Consider the following 21,416-nt stretch of genomic DNA (forward strand, 5'->3'; position numbering starts at 1 on the left):
AAAAAAACAATTTAAAGAATTGGAAGGTACGTGTGAGTATTTGCACAAAGCACAAATCGAAACTTAAAAAGTCACTTTCACCGCATGGGCAAAGCAATGAATGCGATAGCAACAAATTGTAGCGTTATACGAAGTGAGGCTGGCAGCTAACTATATTGTTTCCGATCTCGCGTAACTACAAAACGCTGGTGTAAGAGAATACGGCCGCTCCAGGGAGAGATGCTGTTTCCGCAGAGTCACTTCGCGTTGACAGCGTAGCACGTAGAAGGGGTATACGAGCCGAGAGCTGATGGCTCCTGAGATAGCGCGCGCGCCAGCGATCGCGCCCTTAGAATCAAAGTTGCTGCTCGAGCGACAACCCCCCCCCCCTCGCGTCTTTTCATGCTCGTTCAAGACGGGCGGGGCGTTTCCTGTCTGCTTCGACGGCAGGCTTCCCGAGCGGGGTAATGTTATCGCATGCGCCCTGCGAGCGACGGAAATGGGCCGGCTCGTTTGATCTCTGCTTCGGCCGCGTTCGTCGTCCCCGCTCGCACGCTTTTACCCGTGGTAGAACATACGATGCGCGGGGGATCTTATCAATTTGGACTTCATACGGGACATGACGGCGACGGCAAAAACCCGTCGAGACTGTCTATATAACTGCTATCGCAATACAAAAAACGAACTTACGGAACGTCCTCGTCGTGATCAATGGGCTCTACGTCAGCCTGGATTGACTCCATGGCAGTGGAGAAGTTCGCCAGCCGTTGCCGGTTCGTGACCTTATTCTGTGTCAGCACAGATCCTGCATAGCACAGTTAAGCAAAGAAATAACAACCCTGCGCTCTTTCTTTGTACGTGCTAGAACTGCTTTCTTGGGACACCTGTGACAAACTTTGCCAATGTATAGCAAACTTTACACAAGCGACGTGCTTTACATGCATGCACTCGCGCAAACACAGGAACCGGAGGGTATCGAGCCTGTCAGCAAAGGCATAGGAACCTGTCAGCACAGGGGACAGACCCCCCCCCCCCCCAAACTAATCATCTAAAAAGGGGGGAGGCACTCTGCCCCACATCTTTACTCAATCACACCTGTCTCTTCATTGCTTGAAGTGCATGCAGGGTTATGGCCATGCACATTCTTTTACAATAGCGGCCGGGGACATCTGATGTTGCATTCCAAGAAATGCCAACTTTCCACTTTTACTCCCGGAAAGCCGGGGACCAAAAGGGATGCTGTTGTCAAGCCATCACTTCCTTTTTTTTTTGCATCCATTGCAAAACTCGTTTTCTTTCCGACTCAAGCAAGTGAGGGAGGGGAGGGATGGCTCTGCGCTAGAATCACCCCTCTTCCCTCCCCCCTCCGCGTCTCTAATGGACAACACTGCGCACGCCTATGACTGTCACTGCTACAACGTTAAGGTGATGTATATTCAGAAGTCCTCGGTAGCATCACTGCTTAGATGCCTTGTAATAGCAGCTACAATGACAAAGCAGTAGAAGCTGTATTTATTCGATTGTGCAAATGTGAAGTCAAGCTAACCTACAAGCGATGCTTCTGAATTCAAATGCGCAACATTATATGTAGACAAATGATAAACACTATTCTTTAGACACAAAGAAACTAGCGCAGCTTGCACTAAGCAGCGCAAGGCTGGGTCTCAGCAGAGCTGGTGGGCACTTAGCTGGTCCTGGCTTGGCTAGGCTTTTAACCTCTCATCTCTCTCTTTTCCACCTCTTGCTATAGTACTATACTATACATGGCTATGTTTGCTCTCGCAAAAATTTTCTCTCTTTCTCTGTCTCTCTCTTTCTTTCTTTATTTCTCTCTCTCTCTGTACTCGTTGTCTCACCCATAAAGGTAATTGCGTCCCACGCCGGAGAAATGGGCGCACATATTCCGGAGAGCGAACTAGAAGACGATAATGAAGAGGAGAGCGCGTGCCTGTTCATGACGATGATAATTTTCTATCTACGACGCAAGGCCAACCTCGACCATAACACCTCTGCTGTAAAAAAAGTAATATTGGCCTGAAAGGTCGGTCACAGCTCGCGTCGATTTTTCGCCCGTATTAGGGAAAGCTGTAAACATTAGAGAATGGCTTTACCTGCTGGTTTGGAGATGGAGTCTTCTTCCGCGCCTGCTGGAGGATCGAGTTTCACTTCGTCCTTTGCACCCCGAGACTGCCGCTCCTGCGTGCAAGGCTTCAAGATGAGGCCGCTGCTGTTCTGAGCATACAACTACGCAGTTGGACAATAAGTTGTGAAGTGTTGAACACACAGGTCCGCAGGGTCCCGCAACATTAGGGGGTGCACAAAAAAGCCTAACGACGCCTCCCCCACCACCCACCTCCCGGTTTTGGCGCCCGTAAAAAAAAAAAAAAGAATGGGCGGAAACATTTTACTGACGTTTCGGTTTCCATTCGGGAGTCTTCTTCAGAAAAAAAAGCTCGCTTGCATGAACAGCATGACTTATTTCCTTATTACAGCTAAATATGGGTTTCAACTTGAGAACTTACATTTTACTGCTCCTGCATTGATATAGACATACGTAATACAGCATCTAAGCGCTTTCCTCAGTTGGTGTGTAGTTGGACGCGCCTTCATACAGAACATTTTTAACGCGGGCGTTTTCCACTTGACGTATACCGTATTTGCGCATTTTATTTAGAACGTTTTCAGGCCTTCGTCATTTCAACTGAGGTATATGAGTTTCTATGATACAGTGCCTGAAAAATTAATAGTGACAGTGAAATTCCCCCCACCCTCCCCACCCACCTACCGTCCGAATCGTGCACGGTTATACATGGTATTGAAATTACGCATTAGTGTTGCACAGAGCGCTACATTTCCATCAACAAGTAAAATAAAAATGTCACGCGGTCTCTTATGCATTTTAGATTATGCATTGTATTGTTCCACCACCCCTACCTTCTAACACGAAGGCCTTCCGCACCCAACAAGGTTTTGCACGGCCTCCGGGATCGCAGGCAGTGGAAGCTTTCTGAACCTCACATGGTTTTGCCGTGCCTCCGGGATCGGCCCACATTTCATCAAGCTAGGGTGTCATGTGATGGCGTCATCATGTAACGTCGCATGATGACGCCACTGTGACGACATAATGAGATCACAAATTTCGGCGACCTGTGTCGGCATGGTGACGTACGTCATAGTGACGTCATCAAACGATGATTTCATTTCTTGTATCACCAATTGTGGCGACGCCGCCGCTGACGGTCAATTTTCGCGTGTGATGAGGCATCTAATTGCTCTCGACTTAAAACAGCTTCCCTATTACATGCGTCAGAGCAATGACAACCTTTGGTAATAACTTATAACTTATAAGCCATATTAACTCCGGTAACACCGTAAGCGACATGGAGAGCAAGAGCGACTAAATATGAAGCGTAAGTTTTCTGCATTGCCTAATTTCGAATACCTCAATTTGCGATGTTGTCAGCGGTTTTTTACAGGAAATCCTATGCTGGAATCGCGTTGGAGCCATTTCCTGGCGAAATTTCGAAAAGAAATGAGTGTGAGTCAATGGGCATATTTTCATGTACTTGTGAAGTGCCGGCACAAAAGCAATATGGATGACCATAACCTCCATATTCAGGAACTCGGTTCCATGAACATTGAAAGAACTCACTACTTGTTCCTTCGCCGCCTGGTCGATGTTGTGTATGCCTATCAGGAGGCTGTAGTCCATTATTTTGAAGCTCTCCAATACCTGCACAAATGGTCGAGAAAAAAACGTGCCCGCATATTGCTTGAATGTTCCCAAAACTTGCAGAGTTTGGTCTTCGGCATAGGTTTGAGTCAGGGGCGTAGGCAGAAATTTTTTTCGGGGGGGGGGGGGCACCTCCTTGATTTGTAGTGGGGGCCGGGAAGGCAGATGTGGTCAAGTGTCATTTTGGGCTTAGTATGCAATAGCAAAAAAAATTTCGGGGGGGGGGGGGGCACGGGCCTGGTGTGCCCCCCCCCCCTGGCTACGCCACTGGTTTGAGTCAAAATTTTTGGTAAACCGAGTTTCGAGATGAGCGAAGTATAGAGGAAGCATGTGTTCATTCCACGCGTAGATCACACAGCCCTGTGTAATAAGAGTTCTCGAAACTCCTATATTAAGGACAGTACTTATGGAGCTCATAAACGGCTTCAGGCCTACAAAAAAAAATAAAATAGAAGACATTGATTTCTGCAGCGCAACGAATTCCGATCAATCGCACTTTGAAGGCATGCACATACCTGCCAAGTCTCCCGGATTACCCGGGAGACTCCCGGATTTTGAACGTTTCTCCCGGTTGTACGGGTCATAGGAAAATCTCCCGAAAATCCAGTATTTCCCCACTCGTCTAGTGCATATTGCGCGCCCCGTGCGTCACGGTGACGCGAGGTGGGACGTTTCGCGTACAGATGCGCTACACGCAATTTAAAAATTGATCCTAAATGTGTTATAGGTTATATCAGCCGTTGACATTTCGTAGATGATGCGTTTGTGTACACAAATATCTATCCCACAAGTTATCTGGCCTTCAAAATTTTGTGTCACTACTGCTTTAAATGGAGAGCCCAGCACTTAAAAGGGTAGGCGTTACCGATGTCTGTCGAGATAGCGTGTTCGCCAGCGCTCGCGACCGTCCCCGTCTCAACGGCGCCCCTTATGGTCCCTTGCCCGACGAAATAACTGGTAAGCAAGCGACGACAGGCCTCGCGCGCGGAGCGATGTTATCGCATGTGCCCTTCGCGCGACGGTGACGGCCGGGTCGTTTCATCTGTGCTTCAACCGCGTTCGTCCCTAGCGCTAGCGCGCATTTACTCGCACGCGAAACAGACGATGCGTAAGCGATGTAATCGGTTTGGACTCTGTACAGATCAGCGGCGACCGCAAAATCCCGCTGACAGTGTCCATATAATTGCTATCGCAGTACCCCCCTCCCCCCCCTGCGGTCGGCATACTTCATAGCCCCCCCCCCCCCCTTTGAGTAGATACTTGGCAGGTATGCATGCAGAAAATTGATGGACGAATATAACTGCAATGCCTTTAGTAAACGCATGAGTTACGTGACGAATTGATTTCACTATCGCGCGAGCATTAAGAACGAGTTTTTATCAAGCCACAATCTCGCTGAAATTCTATGCTGTGCGCCGCGTGCTCGATCACCTCGCCCGATCGCAACGCGATGTTTGATTGCACCTGCTCGAAAGCCCTGATCATGTTGCTGACGGTGTTAATAAACTGAAATCACACTGATGGCTGTCACTGGGGGCGTAAATATTGAAGGCTCGTCTCGTGGCTCGCGTCCTTGACTATAATAATATTAATAATATCTGGGGTTTAACGTGCCAAAACCACGATATATGATTATGAGGCACGCCGAAGTGGAGGGCTCCGGAAATTTCGACAATCTTTTATTCTCCAACGTGCACTGATATCGCACGGTATACACGGACCTTAAGCGTTTCGCCTCCATCGAGATGAGACCGCCGCTACCGGGATCGAACCCGCGACATTCGGGGCAGCATACGAACAGCGTAACTACTGCACCTCCGCGCGGACGTGTTATTGCACGAGGGCGCAACGAAGTGACAATTAAAACTTCTTGTTGGGCTAGTTGGTTATTCGACATAGTGACAATTAGTTGGCGAGCAAGTGCTGTTTGTGCGATAGAAGACAGGGAACAGGAAATGAACAGCGTTAGCGAGTGGTAATGATAGACACAGTACGCCAACTTCGAGCTAAGTTTATTGATATAACAGGTAAATGACAGCATGAACTCCGTGGAAATAAACATACACGCCACATTTATTCGTGAGACCAATATAGCCCATCATATTCGTAATACCAATTGGCAGGGCAATTTCGCTTAGTTAAAAACGAGGCTTCGAATGAATAAAGCCATGCAAATATCAAGGGGTATGACATTTTCGAGTTTACTTCAAAAGTCGTGTAGGAGTTACATGGTATACAAAAGCGATGAAAAATCCTTAGACACGTACAGGGTGTCGCTGGAGCCGACGTTTCGACAAGCGGACATGTCTTCTTCAAGGCTGCAACTGCTTTCAGTTGCAGTTGCAGCCTTGAAGAAGACAAGTCTGCTTGTCGAAACGTCGGCTCCAACCCGTGTTCACAAATTTTCCATCTCTTCAAGCTGCCATCTTCCCTTGAACTTTCGCCTTATATATGGTATAAAAAATAATGCAGCAGGGAGTCCCGTGTATATTATAAAATTACTTCGTAATATCCGGTATTTTGTCACTTCGCATTTCGTTCTAGCGATTTTCGAGTGCGGTGTACACTATCTCAAGATCTATGGAAAGCCGAAATACGAATAAAACATTTTGAAGTACGTGACGTCACGTGCGGATATTTCGGCGCGAAATTTAAAAATGAAACTTTCACCTAGATTTTTTTTCTCTTCTGTTAATGAGCCTGTGATGGTGAAATTAACGACAATCGAGTTTGAAAAGTATATTTTAACAGTCTAAACCAGGGGTCTCAAACTCACCTCAGCCAGCGGGCCGCAGTCAACAAATAGTCCCGCAAGGGCTATTGGCAGTGAAGAAGGTTTAAGCGGGAAAGGGGATGAGGGCGTGAATGAATGTCATTTACAACTGCCAATTGAAAGAATGCCTCTCCCATATCTTATATATGGGTCATTTCTGAAGGAGATTTGGAGTCAGGATTCGAGAGTCATCGTATACCGATCTGCAGAGTAACTGAAATCTGGCCGCCGATTCTGAAATATCGAGTTTTTGTTGCATGGTTCTGTTTCAACACATGGTGACCACATGGGGGTTACCTTAGGAAAATAATGCTTGAGACGAGACATGCCTGTATAGCTTTTGGACATACTTATTAAGAAAAAAGAAAGTATATATAGGACGAAGACAGTCGTGTGCGGGCCGGGCCGCTAGCGAAAGGTTCGCGGACCGCGTGTTTCAGACCCCCGGTCTAAACTGATTAATTGTTTCACTTTAGTGTCAACCCCTGAAGCCATTAATAAAAGGAAGGGTGCAACAGTCATGCCTGGCAGTCTCTCTGGATGGTCTTCATGAGGGCATTGTACGTGTCGGTCTCCAGCAGGATGCCGTCGGGATGCTGTTCGAGGAAGTCGAGGTCCTTGAAGGTCGGGAAGCGCTTGCTGCGCTCGTGCTTGCTCGCTTTGCGCTTGAAGGTGGATCCCTTCAGGTCGAACTTCTGGTGCATGGGCACCACCGAGGGCAGCAGGTTGTTCATCACCACGACGCGCACGCTCTTGCCGCCGCACTGGTAGCAGTAGAGTCCGTAGAACTTGGGCAGAAGGGTTCGCGGATTATGGTTCAGGTTCTGGAAAACGCACACGACAGACACTTCTTTTTTGTTTTCAGTTTGACCTGCCCTTGCTTTTTTCTTTGCAGCATCGCGTAAAGCTCTGCGCAAAAGACGAGTGTGATAGCATAAGAACGGCGTATCTAGGTAATCCCAGAAGTATAGGCTTTGACCGTGTAGTTTGTGCACCGCTAGCAAAAAAAAAAAAAGGGGGGGGGGGGAGGCGGGCAACAGTAAATGATGTGCACAGGTCAAATGCTGACACCTTTTGTGTTTCGCTGCTAGTGTTAAGCTCAACTCAGAGTAAAAGAAATAATAAAAACAAAGGTCGGGGTAGAAGGAAAGGTAGGGGGAGAATGGAGGACAAGACGGCAGCATGAGCCAACTTCGAACTGGTTCGGAAGTTAGGACAAAGGAGGACAAGACAGCGTGAGCGCTGTCGTCTTGTCCTCAATTCTACACTACCTTTGTTTCCTTTTACTCTTAATTGCTTTTAAGGCGCGAGAGAACACAAACAGAAGGAAGGACACGGGACAGAGCGCCTCCTTTTACTCTGTTTGGGTTGCGCTAAACACTGAGAACGTCGTGGAATACCAGCACGCTCAAACTGCTATTCTTGTGACCTTTTATGTTGCCGTTCGTTGTTCTAGGGCTATGTGCTTTTCTTGCGGGGCCAGATAAACGCTGGCAATGGATAAAAACCACAAGCTGATACAATGAAGCGCAACTTCCGCTTCATTGTGTCAGCTTGGGATTTCGGTGAGCACTCATTTGTACATAATATTAATACTTGCCAAGTTAAAAGCATTCGATCCCGACTAGGTATGTCTTGCTTTTGTAATAATATAATAATTGTTGCGGTTTAACGTCCCGGAACCACGATGTGATCACGAGGGACAGCGTAGTGTTAACGTGCACTTCAACCTATAGGTACACGGGCCTCAAGCATTTCCCATTCCATTGAAAATGCGGCCGCCGCGACCGGGATTCGATCCCGCGACCTTCGGATCAGCAGTCGAGCACCATAACCACTAGACCACCGTGGCAGGTCTCGCCTTTGTAAGGTTATCTGAATATGAGTAGCGAAAGTTCTACAAACGTCAATATAACAGTTCATAGATGTCATCAGAATGTATACAATAATCAATGGAAAGTTTTTCCGAAGCCTAACAGAAAGCTTAACCAAATTTCAACGTAAAGTCTGACAGAAATACCGCCGCAATGTTCGACATGACATCAGCATTAAGTTGAACATAAACTTCAACAGCACATCAGCAGAGCGTTCATTATAAAGTTCAGCATGTCAGCAGAAAGTTCAACAGCAGATCAACTGACGATCCAAGCAGGCTTTCGCCTTCACATTTTTAGGAAGTGTCAAGCATCCCCCGAATATTTTATGGTATACCTGTTTCCGCGCAACAGAAAGCTTACTGGTCAGAGTATTCATTCTAAAAAGACAGGGCGTGCAAACACAGACACAAGAAAGAAGTCAGGACACCACAAACGCCGACTTTGTGGTTGCCTGACAAACGCCGACACCACAAACGTCCGTGTTTGCACGCCCTGTCTTCTTAGAATGAATACTTACCAACTAGCTAAGCTCTCTGTTATTCTGGTCAGAGTGTCTGATCGTGGAGCGGTAACGCGGAAAACTCCGTGAAACTTTTTATCAGACTTTTTTAATCTGTGGCGCTGTCGAAGTCGTACACGCAACACAAGCTGCAATCAGGTGAGCGCGATAGCGGTTCATGACTTGGCGGTTTTTGTGACTTTCAAACGCAATTTAACCATACAAATTCCATTCAAATGGCGAGAACAATGGTCGAGTCTGTCACCACGGTTCAGTCTTTCTCACCAACAATGTCCTGTGACACGTTCTGGGCGGTTGTCAGTCCCTTTAACGCTGAAGTCGTATCTAACATCGTCTGTGCTGGTAGGGAGCGTAGGTTTCCGGAGAGAAAAGGCGCGTGGATTCTGCTTCTTTTAAAGGCGAAAGCCTTAGATGCCTCATCAAACTCGAAAATTGACTGTCGGCATCAACAGAAATGGTGAAAGAAATCATAACGTGACGACGTCACAATGACGTCGTCATGACGTCACATAACCTGACGTCAAATGATGACGTCAGCACATATGACACCGTCGCTTGGTCAAAGGTGGACCGATGACGGAGGAAGCGCAATACCAGGTGAGGTGCAGGTGCTTTCGGAATGGGGGGGGGGGGAAGAATCAATACGTCGACTGAGAAGAAGATGGCTTTCGCCTTCGGGCCGTCTCAGGCGAATGCATAAACGGTCCTGTGAGTTTGTTTTTTTATGAGCATTATAGTATTGCAGACAAAATCTGTCACCACATATCCTACACACAGCTCATGTGTTTGCAATGGCCCACGAAGGACCGTTTAAAGAGTCTCAGGCTCCGCGAAGTTCTTGGGTTCCGCTTAAGCGCACTCACCATGTAGTAACCTGCCAGCAGATTCTGCAGGAACTCGGCTTCCTTGTGTTGAACGGTTTTGATGATGAACTCGTCGTTGCTGGTGAGGTAAAACGTACTTCCGCTTGCGCCAGGATTTGAGAGCTCCCTCAAGGGTTCGTGACACAAAGACATCTGCAATCAGTCACGGAAGGAATCCAATTCGCTTTTGAGCCTCAGCATGACGAGTTACCGGAAATAATGAAGCGAAGAAAATACTTGGAGTGCCATGCTTTATTTCAGTTAATATTAGTGATGGGCGATTATTCGGGCATTTCGAATATTCGAATGAATATTACAGTACTCGAATTCGCTTCGATACGAATTTAGATTATTCGAAATTTCGAAGTATTCGAAATGAACCAATATATGTATACATTTGACTGCACATAACTCCCTGTAAAGGTGGTTTCACTGCAGCGTCTGCTTGCTGTGCCGTGAAACAACTTATCCAGGGGAAATCTGCACTGCCACGAAGCTACACTTAAAGGTTAAATGTACATATTTTTTTATTGCGATGGTAATTATATGGACAGTCTCGGCTGGTTTTTGTCCGTCCCTGTCGCCGTCATTCACCGTATATGTATGTATATATATATATGAAAGTCCCAAAGAAAAACAATTTAGAAAATGCTCCCGAAGCGCGGAATCGAACCAGGGACCTCTCGCTGCGCAGCCCGTGGCGCTAGCCACTACGCCACGAAACGCCGATCCTCTTTACCGCTGGCCGGACTCAGAGACGGCAGGCGCTTATAAGCGTTTCTTCATTGCCGGCGAGATGGCGCGAGGAGCGCAACGAAGGTAAAGTCCCTGAATTAAACGAAGGTCTTTCGCTCGCGGCAGCGACCGCGTTTGCGAAAGGAGCGCGCTGTTCAAACGGAAATAAGTAACAACTGCGACATTTAGTTCGCGCTCGTCCTGTGTGTACTTGTTCGTTCGTTTCGTGCGTCCTGCTTTATGTTTGAGCAGTGCGCTTCAAGTATCGAGCTGTGACGCATGATAGTTCGCGCTCGTCCTGTGTGCGTTTTTTTCGTGCGTCCTTTGGGCTCGAGCGACGCGCTTGCAATTTCGAGCTGCTTTCCGTTCTTCGCGTTAGATTCCAATTTGTTGCTATCGCATTCATTGCTTCGCCGTTGCGGCGAAACTGTGACATTTTGTTTAAAAGCGTGTTATACGGGCATAGTAATTTTTAAATTGTAACGTCCACTTATAACTTGCACCCTATTCAAATCTTGATACTATTCAAGGCTGCTTCATTTCAAACCAGAAAAGTGACATTCACTCATACCTAGTTCCAATCCTTAAAAATATTGTGCAAGGGTCATGACATAAATGCTCAGTTTTCTTAATAATATGCGGTGAATACTATTCGAACTATTCGATTCGAAATTATTCGACCAAATCACTATTCGCCCATCCCTAGTTAATATACATTCAGCTGCTATAAAAAAAATGTATGCAACACATCCAAGGTAATGTAAATTACATTAAAGTAAATATCTGCTCGCTCAGCAGTCCAAAGTATGTACTCTGCCAGCAAAAACATCAAATAGCTTTCGAACGCAACTTGAATTACACATTTCGGAAGTGCATACGCATTTCGACCAAAGAATTCGCTTGCTCGGCTCGTGGCCAGCATGCGGACGTGCCAACACCACTACGATCAAATGATTGTGACGTAATCGTCAGAAGACCGTTTGCTGTTCTTCTGGAAACGTCATTGTCTCAGGTAGTTGTTACAGGGGCTTACCGGCAGTTTATACCCATAGTTGTTACAGGGCAGCCGCAAGCGAAAATTTGCCGTCACCCTGATGTTCCGTGTGAAGTCTAACCGCGATCAGATGTCATCGCGCCCCGCGCGTGGTGCACTGTGGGGATCAAAGAAAAGCGCGCCACCTTACCGTGCTGGGCAGGAGGGGATGTGATTTTTTTTAAGTGCCGGCAGGATTTTGTCTTGGAGGCAGGGGCGTAGCCAGGGGGGGGGGTGGGGTTTCAAACCCCTTCCCGAAATTTTTCAGTTTTGCTTGCATATATATACGCGCACACATACAAACGCACGCACGAACATGCATAAAGTATGGCTGAACCCCCCCCCCCCCCCCCGAAAAAAAATGTCTGGCTACGCCCCTGCCAAGGTGCCCCTTTTGTCCCTTTTGCTAGTGCCCCTTTTGCACTACCCCTGCCGACGCCTATATTGATTAGGGTAAGTGCGTTGTGAGAGTGCAGGGAGGATGAGCACGCTAGTGCAAAGGGCGGTTGATCAGAGATCTGTGTTTTTAAACCAGAGGAGGAGGCAAGTGGCCGTACGCGTGCACGGCCACTTGCCTCCTCGCAGCAGCAGGTGGCGCGCGTCCTATCTTGCAAGTAATCTGCGGTAGTTCTGAAGGATGAGCGAGTCGAGATGTTTGTTCAGTTAGTGTGCACTGCCTCCGATTGCCTAATGTTGCAGCTAGTGTTATCAAAGAAGCAACGCGATGCGTTTGCTCGCTTCTCCGAGACGCTGAGCTTTAGGTACTGCTGGGCTCTTTCAGGATGAATCAAGCCTATAGAGTCCAAGAAGGAGCCCTTAGCTCGTCGTCGTTCATCGTAAGCACGCTGCTCCTCGGGCGTTTTCACAATGCGCGGTCGACCCATACTTGCCACGCTTGACCGCGCCAACGCAGCGCCTAGACTCGACTGAATTGGTGAAACGAAATGCGTGCCGCCCTACGAAACCTTTCTGCACCTCACGCGGTGTTGCACACTGCCTCCGGGATCGTCCTACCTTTTACTGATTGACGATGTCGATGGCGTCATCATGTGACGAACTGTTGACGTCACAAATTTTGTGATATGTGTGACGCCACATATTACATTTCATTTGAAATGATAAACTTCAGTTGATAGTCAGCTCCTCGTGTGGTGTGTTGTTCGTTTCTAAGGCTTCGCCTTCCGTTTTTACCGCGCTGTTTCCCGATTCAAGATGTTCAACCAATTAGCCAACAAGTTCATCTTATGGGAAAACGGCACGCCGTCCCGGTTGTAGAACTGTGTATAGAACACAGGGTGATTAGTTTACCATGGGAGAGCAGTAAGCCGTGTTTAGAACAAATGTTCGACGATTTAAAGTACGATGTACCCTACTATCACACAAAAACTCCCCCAGGACTGACGTTCAAGTCCACGCATGGGTTAACGCGCCGAGGTGCTATTACGCCGCCATGAATTTCTCGCCGGTGCAGGGATTCATTTCTAGTTTCGCGTGACGCGAAGGTTGTGGATTATATATCTCCACCGGCGGCAGGTTGTTTTCTTTCGCCAACTTTCGCTTTTCCTTATCTCATATTGACCGCACTTCATAAAAACTCCACGCAGAATCTCCTTTGGGAGTTGTCTAAGTGATGCGCAAGCGTATAGTCTTATCGTATAGGAAATTACTATGGTTGCGGCCTTCCCTGTAACGTGGCGGCACGGCGTCTTTCGTCTTCCTGTTCGGCAGCGTCCGGAACGGCATAAAACGGCGGCGCCTGTTTGCCATTCAATCTTCGCAAAGTCGGAATTTTTCTCATGCGTGCAATTCTCCGTGTCGGCTGATTCCCAGTCCATTTCTCTACCACCGCGCCACGCCGCAAAATATTCATGCACGTAATACCCCGACACGATTGACCCTCATTGCTCGCATCGTGGGTCCATCAGCCACACTTAACCACATTCTCCGGGACTGCAAGACCCCGATCTCCTGGCCACTCCCTCACCTGAGGGGTGGGAGGAGGTTTTGACCTCCACCAGCCTGGGAGTCCAGCTCCAGGCCGTACAGAGGGCAGAGGAGGTGACCACCGGGCTCGGCCTGTCGGATCACCTGCCGGGCGCCCCGATGGCAGGGTTCCTTCGTTCCTTAACGTACAGGGTGGTATACAGCGTCCAGTGTTTGAACCAATATGGGGCGACATCACGCAACGCGATAGCACCACTGTTTGACCCAACATGGCGGCGACGCGGTCAAGGGGTGTCACCACCCAGTGCGAAGGAACGCTGGCATCGAGGCGCCCTACGTAGCTCTATAAAGACTGACGACAATAAAATTGCGTTCTTTCTTTCTCTCTCCATGTCGGCTTAACATGTTGCTAGGGATTTTATTCTACGGGCACGAAATTCAACAAAGCCTTCATATAAAGTGTTCCCCTTTTACATTTGTTTTTGTATCGCCGGTACATCGCATTCATATGATTCAGATATGCCTGTTCACGTTCTGTAAGCGTGGGTTTTTGGTCAGTGGGTAAGCGACACGCCTTCTGAGCGTGGGGCCGTAGTTTCGAAACCAACCACAGCGAACAAAAAGAGAATGGTTTTATACATTTATTCCCTGTAACGACTCGTCTTACGTGACCGAGAAACGGACCGACACACAGTGTTCTTGTTGAGTCGGCGTAGAAATGCTTATGAATTTAAAACAGTCACGTATGCCTTAGAGAATCTCAGCTGGTCAAAATGAATCCAGAGCCCTACACTAGGGCGTGCCTTGACAGTCAGGTGATTCTAAAATGTCTGGAAATTAAGTTGTTCGATTAAAACATTAAACTGTGCACTTTTCACTGTTCACAGCAATGAAGCTATTATTTGTTTTGTTTCTCATCATTTGTCACTGTATCTAGCCGTTCGATCCTGGCCGCGGCGGTCGCATTTCGATAGAGGCGGAATGGTAGAGGCCCGTGTACAGAGGCGTAGCCAGAAATTTTTTCGGGGGGGGGGGGGGGGGGGGTTCAACCATACTTTATGTATGTTCGTGCGTGCGTTTGTATGTGTGCGTGTATATATACACATGCAAAATTGAAAAATTTCGGGTAGGGGGGTTGAACCCCCCAATCACCCCGCCCCCTTCGCTACGCCCCTGCCCGTGTACTTAGATTTAGATGAGCGTTAAAGGACCACAGGTGGTCGAAATTTCCGGAGCCCTCCACTATGGCGTGCCTCATAATCATGCCATGGTTTTGGCACGTAAAACCCAGCAATTATTATGCCCCTGTATCTGGCTTCAGAAAGAAGTAGGGCTGCATCCACTGGCGCTGCCATGGGGGGGGGGGGGGGGTTCGATTTTGCATGTGTACATATGCATTCAAACACACGCACAAACATGAATAAAGGGTGGTTGAACCTTCCCCCCCCCCCCCCCCCCCCCAACCCCGAAAAGAATTTCTGGCCACGCTACTGAGACATGCAGAGGAGGCGAGATGACTTACCAGAAAACCTTCGGTGTTTATGCTAAACAGGTCCCTGAAGTACCGAAAAGCGACTGGAGCGTAGGCCTTAAATTTGAAGTCGCTGTAGTGATGAGCTGGCGTCACATTGCTTCCTTCCCTAAAACAATGAACAAAGAGGGAAATAATCCATGAAAACTTTATCTTGAATAATGATTGTGTGGTAAATTCGAGTTGGGCAAAGCAAAAACTGCTTGGCTAGACTTCGTAACTGTGATATATCTGCACGCAAAAAAATAAAAAAAAACGAGAAAACAAACAAACAGGCTACACCTTTTTTCATAGAACGCATTGAACTCAAACACTTGGTAGACCGACGATCAATGAAAGTGTTCAGTCAAATGGGCACCACTACTAAAAATGTGACATTGTAAGCCTCTGAACATCAGATGCGAAATAGCGGTGACATGTTCAACAATTTCTCGTATTGAATAACAACGAAATATCTCGAAATGTACACTTACACCATGTTACGGCACTATTTCTATGCAGCACTATTGACCGAAGCTGCTAAATGTATACCATAGCTGAGAGCGATGCTATAACAAAACTTTCGCCCCAGAGATCTGATCATGCATGCTAGTTATGTTGAATTACATTTTTTAACTTTTTGCTGTTTATAATTGAATAATAGGACATGTTTACTAGCGAAAAAGACGTGGACGAGAAGAAGCAATACAGGACAACGCTAGACTTCGACTAAACTTTATTACACATAACATTCAGGTATATATCGACAACGTGGCGACCGCATGCGCGCAAAGGTCCTGTTAATACTGAAAAAATCAGCAACAAAGATGAGTTATCAGTATTTTTCGCTAGTAAACTTGTCCTATTATTCACGTTACCAACTAGCTCAACTTTCCGCTTTAAATGTTTATAATTGGCCTAGCTACTTCGGCATCCTAATGTGATAATTAGTATGTGCAATATTTGAAGGTAAACTTGAATATTTAAGTTATTTCGCATCTTCTAATACAGCGATAAAATATTTAAATGGCTCGTAAACCACCTGCGATAATTTCTTTAACATTTCAAGTAAACACGCGCATCGAGTTCAAAATGCTGTCACGATCAATGCCAAACGCGGCAGCGCTGGCAGTGCTACGAGCCGCGGACACCCCTCTAATTCGCCTTTTTCACGACTCCCCCGCGCATGCGCTCTCTCCTAGCAGAAAAGTCGCTAAACGTCTCACCATCTCGGAGACTTTGCTTCTGGCAGGGGCGTAGCCAGAATTTTTTTTCGGGGGGGGGGGGGGTGTCAACCATACTTTATGTATGTTCGTGCGTGCGTTTGTATGTGTGCGTGTATATATACGCAAGCAAAACTGGAAAATTTCGGGGGGGGGGGTTGAACCCCCCCCCCCCCTTGGCTACGCCCCTGGCTTCTGGCAATACCGGTTGTCCCGGCCCCTACCAAACCCCTACCAAAACGGCAGAGGGCAGCACAGGAAAATCAAAAAGGCGGATTCCAAGAAACAATACCCTCTCCTATCCGGGCCTTTCGGTAATCCTCAGCTGCCTCAGCGTTCGCCGTGGCGTTAGCATTGTCGTCTGCTCATGTCATCCACAAAATGAGCCTGTTTGCTCGCAGATAAGCGCTCGCCGCTCTTCCTCCTCGCACGGTGAGGAGAAGCACTCGGCCAGGGGGAGAGACGAGCCGACGAACGGAGCGTAGCGAAGGAAAGAGCGAAACGAGCGAGGGCCCCTTTTGGATGATCAAACGCGTGTAACTCCGCTATTACGGCACCGTTTCGAGAAATTCTCACGGCTACGTGTTCGTTGTAGACTCGTGCACAACTACAACAACACAACTAAATTTCGACCTCTAGGTGGTTTAAGGCCCTTTAAAATGACCTCAGACAATGAGGAAATATGCGTTCTAGTCATGCGCGGCTGCCATAAACTGGCTACTTGGATTCTGTGTAAAGGGCGAACGAGAAGCTTGTCTAAGAGAACTGTAAAGAGAAGCACAAATTCAGCTTAGGCTGATAAAGCATTAAAAATTAGAATCTGTACTAACCGGAATAAAAATGAAAGCCAAGCTTGACTGTCTTTAACTTCGCACCGAAAAAGAAGCGCTTCCCGCAAGCTTCCCGAGAAAAATGTTCCTTTACGTCCCTCACTGCCTCTCAGACAAGAACCCTTGTTTGACATAAAACCAGTTTTAGCCTTTCTCAGCGAAATCGACGCCCTAGATGTTATCAGCACCCTAGTGCTTCGTAACACAGCCTGACCTTGGAGGCGGCTGCGACTACAGTTACTGGATATACCTAAAGGATCCATATACATGAACTCTAGCTGCGACGGCAGTATCTTGTATAGCACGTGCGTCCACTCCCTCGCGTTCAAGTATCCTGAGAAGGCAGCGGTTCTGTACTTGAATCAACGAATTTTAGCAAGACATTCGTTTATGTCACGTCTACCACGCTCATTGTAAGCCTCACTAACAAATGTCATGGTTTTAATACTCACATTGTTCCATTTAGAGCGAGCATTTTAGGCCCCTATACAGACACGCACACCAGACTATCGTCATTGATACTTCAGAAAAAACCAAGCGAAAAATGAAACGTAAACACGAATGAAAGAAAACACAACACCACGTGTCTTGTTCCCTTCGCATTTGCGTCTAATTCTTCGCTGGGTTTCCTCTAGTATCGGTATGATCCGACTGACCCTGCAAGAAGCACTTCTATTTTCATTGGCAGCGCAATATCTTCGCACAAGGTATCTCTTGGCGTTCATTGGTCATCACTCGCACTCGCGCCATAAAACACTCACCAGCTTCGAGCCGAAAGCACAGCACCCCGTACGTCATTGTGACGCAATAGATTTCAAAGTATCGTCTTGTACTTTGGCAGCTGCGGTTCAGTAAAAGTAACTACTTACATCAGTTAATCAACGCGCCAGTATGCTCGTAACGACTATGTGAAGCTTGGGGACACTCCAAAGTGGGGGTGCGGCTCTTACACAAGGAAACACGGTAACTCAACTTAATTGCCCCTTTACTGTTCCCGTATGCGACACTCTAAGCGCAATCACAACAGCTAAGAGCTCAAATAGCTAATTTACGAGCCACTGCATTAGTGAGAAACTGTCATCCAACATTGCGTGATAGAAGAGAAATTTGTGCGCACAGCGCCCAAGCCATATAAGATCCGGTACAATATCGAACGTGTTTACACTGAAGTTGTAACCAGTGAAACCAAAGTAATTCAGAGGATGGGGAAACCCCACGCGACAATGCGAAGAACAGACACCGAAAGTGGTTCAAGCAAGCTTACCCAGGCAAAAAGATTGATTCTATCACAGCGAAATCCCTGATCAATAAATTGCGCTCCGGTTTCGACGCCAGACTGGCAACGGCGTAAGCTATTCCTAGTTGAATCGAACCTATAGCCTTTGACGCTTGAATCTGCAGAAGAGAGAGAGAGAGAGAGAAAGCGTACACAGATCAAACGTCGTAATGACCACACTCTTATCCAGAATTTTCAACCTGAAGGGAAGAAATATAAAACATTCTTGAAGTAATACTATTGTTTTGAACGTAACGACGTTGATGAACATCGCGCGAAGCTGATCGCGTTCCTTTTGAGCAGTAGTTAAAAAAAATCGCAGTGAGCGTTCACCCTTCTCAATTCACTTGACAATCTTACAGCAAAGTCCCAAGACAGACGGATAAGACACAGTATTGCGTTATATCAAGTGTAGCACTGTCTGCAGGCCCGTAGCCAGGGATTTTTTTCGGCGGGTGGGGGGGAGGGGGGCACGTGCTGAAAACCTTGACTTTTTGAGGAAAAATACCTATGTTTATTATTAGTTTTGGTAAAAACACATACTTCAGCAAAATTTTGGGGTGCCTGACTGGCTACGGGCCTGACTGTCTGTACACGGATGGCAACCCAGAGGCAACGATACGATCCTGACAGACGTCGAATTTTGTTGAAAGAAATTAATGGTATCGCAGTGCAGCTGCAAAGGCAAATCATAAGTATGCAAAGCAATGCCTGCGATTGTATGTCATGAAAATACAGCACAAAATGCCGAGGTTATGTTTTTTATGTCTGTAGGAATGCCCGAGGTCCGTGTATACTTAGATTTAGATGTACGTTAAACAACGTAACGTGGTCCAAACAGCGTCCCTCACAATGATATCGTGGTTTTGGGATGTAAAACACCCAAAATTATTATTATTATTATTATTATTATTATTATTATTATTATTATTATTATTATTATTATTATTATTATTATTATTATTATTATTATTATTATGTCTGTAGTAACCGCTTATGAAGTAGGAAAGGGTCACTATACGAAAAGCCCAGCCCCTTATAGCTACGCTGTAGGTTTGTGCACAAATCTACGTGTGGCCTGCATACCTACACTTGCCAGAGCATCGCTATGCGGGCACACACATAGTGTAAAAACCCTATAATTGGATCCTTGCCTGAGAGCGATGCAGGCGGTTGTGCCCGAGCATGTACAGTATGAAGGTGACGAAGGTTATAAACACGCCGGCCACGAAGAGGAAGGACATGCTATTGGTAGCGTTGAAGGTTACCAGGTGCCAGCTGGTTATGCCTACGTTTGAGACAACGGTGTCAGCGTTCACGACGTAGAGGAGCAACAAGGCATCGCGTACACGTCACATTGTCGCGCTGAAATTTGCCACCTACATGTAGTAAACTCGACCGAGTCAAGAGGAGAGGACGCCAATGCGGCTTGAATTAAACGACAATGCACTCAGTGTATAGGATGACGCAGTGTGACCCGCCACTGACAATGCGGGTGTAATGGCGAGTAGCTTCGTGAGATTGAACCAAAGTCGAACAACATGGCCACTATTTTATACAGTCAGTGTTGCCAAGCTATACCTGCTGTTTGGTCAACACATGCTTATGGTTCACCTAATGGCGGTTGCGTCGGTCCGTCCAGGATGTCAACGCAGTAACGTTCGAAGTGTACGAGTAATTGAACATTTTTTCGTTGTCTGTAAGGGTGCAGCCGTCTCACACGAAATATTTTCGTGTCTCGAAAATCGGCGGCGACAAGGTAATTACAACATCGATGTAGTACAGCTCATGCTGGTTTTCCGCTGTTGTAACAAAATAATAAAATAACGTGTGCTACTGTCTCACTCCATTAAACGCTTTAAAAACCACGCACGACGTTGACCTTTGGAAAATTCGCCGCATTTTAAAAAACAATCCTAAAGATAGCTCTGGGAGCTTGCCATGCTCTTATGTTACAATTTCATGGTGACCGTTTTCAGATCTACTGACATTATTGAGCGCACACTAGGGCAAATACCTTAACACAGAATTTCGACAACGTGGGACATAGCAATGTGTGAATGAGCTAGATGTCGCAGTGTCCCCATGTAAACGTGAGAGATGTCATGCAAAAATAAAAATAAGAAGGGGAAGATGAGCAGAACAAGTGGTGCTCCGATCATTTCTACTTTCACACTAAACCATTTTTTGCGTGCTCATTAATTTCTGCGACCATCATACAAAAGACTCAAAAGGTCCACGGACATCGTAAAAATTATCCACGAGTCCCACATCTAAATGAAATAGATCGTTGAACAAACAAGCGATCAACCTTGCCACCTGACACGGTAGTTCGCGAGCGTTCCATCACCCAATACATCATGCTGTCATAAGACACTTTCAATCGCGATCATGCACGATAGGGATTGATGCCCTTTAGTGGCTTGCTCAAGTAAACTCAATCCAAATCAGTTGCGTGCAGCGGTTGTGTGAACGGGGCATAAGCCTTCTCGTGCGGTCCTGCATGTCGCCTGCCTTCATGAAAGCGAGCAAAGTGTGAATGCAACTCGCCTCAGAATACTCGCCACGTGGCCCAAGTGGATGACTGTGGCCCAAGGGGACGACGTCGCGCAGGTCCCTGCTAAGGCGCATCGGCGATACGTACGAAACTTGCCACGCTCCAGACCGGCGCATGGGCTTATGGGAAAAGAAGAGCGCGAGGCACGATCGAGCTTTCTTTTTGTTTTTCCCTGCACATGACACATACCCACTCGGGGGTCGTTGGTTGGTTGTTCCTCGTATGCTTGGCGCCTTATTTTTTAGGAAATTAATTAGCTTGATGAAAGTATAGGGGCTTGGCAAGAATTCTGGGTGCTGCTGCTTCTTGACTTCAGTACGATGGCTCATACCCAGTATACAGGGGATAACGCTGTTGGATGCTTTTGGTGCACGAGGCACGACGTGGAGCGTTGATCGATCACTGTCAGCTGCGACGATTTAATTGCCAACGGCGCTATATATGTTGCAAACCAACCGATCAATATAATAATTAAGTCGAATAATTGATGTTTCACAGACTCCTGCGTTATATATACCTATAAATTTAAAAAATGACTATAAAGCGCTTAACAATGATATTAT

At 46.9% G+C, this 21,416-nt stretch overlaps 1 protein-coding gene across 1 annotated transcript; it reads right to left on the reverse strand.

Moving 5' to 3' along the window:
* Positions 1 to 2,073: 2,073 nt before the first annotated feature.
* LOC119394870 (phosphatidylinositol 4-phosphate 5-kinase type-1 gamma-like) lies at positions 2,074 to 19,540 on the reverse strand. Its single transcript, XM_049416003.1, has 7 exons — positions 19,451 to 19,540; positions 18,285 to 18,415; positions 14,980 to 15,097; positions 9,746 to 9,898; positions 7,010 to 7,309; positions 3,632 to 3,712; positions 2,074 to 2,223 (listed from the first exon to the last, which is right to left on the reverse strand). Exons 1-7 carry the CDS (start codon positions 19,538 to 19,540, stop codon positions 2,074 to 2,076), a joined length of 1,023 nt encoding a protein of 340 aa, XP_049271960.1.
* Positions 19,541 to 21,416: the final 1,876 nt, after the last annotated feature.

This window comes from Rhipicephalus sanguineus, chromosome 5 (assembly GCF_013339695.2).
Source record: "Rhipicephalus sanguineus isolate Rsan-2018 chromosome 5, BIME_Rsan_1.4, whole genome shotgun sequence".
NCBI lineage: Eukaryota > Metazoa > Arthropoda > Arachnida > Ixodida > Ixodidae > Rhipicephalus > Rhipicephalus sanguineus.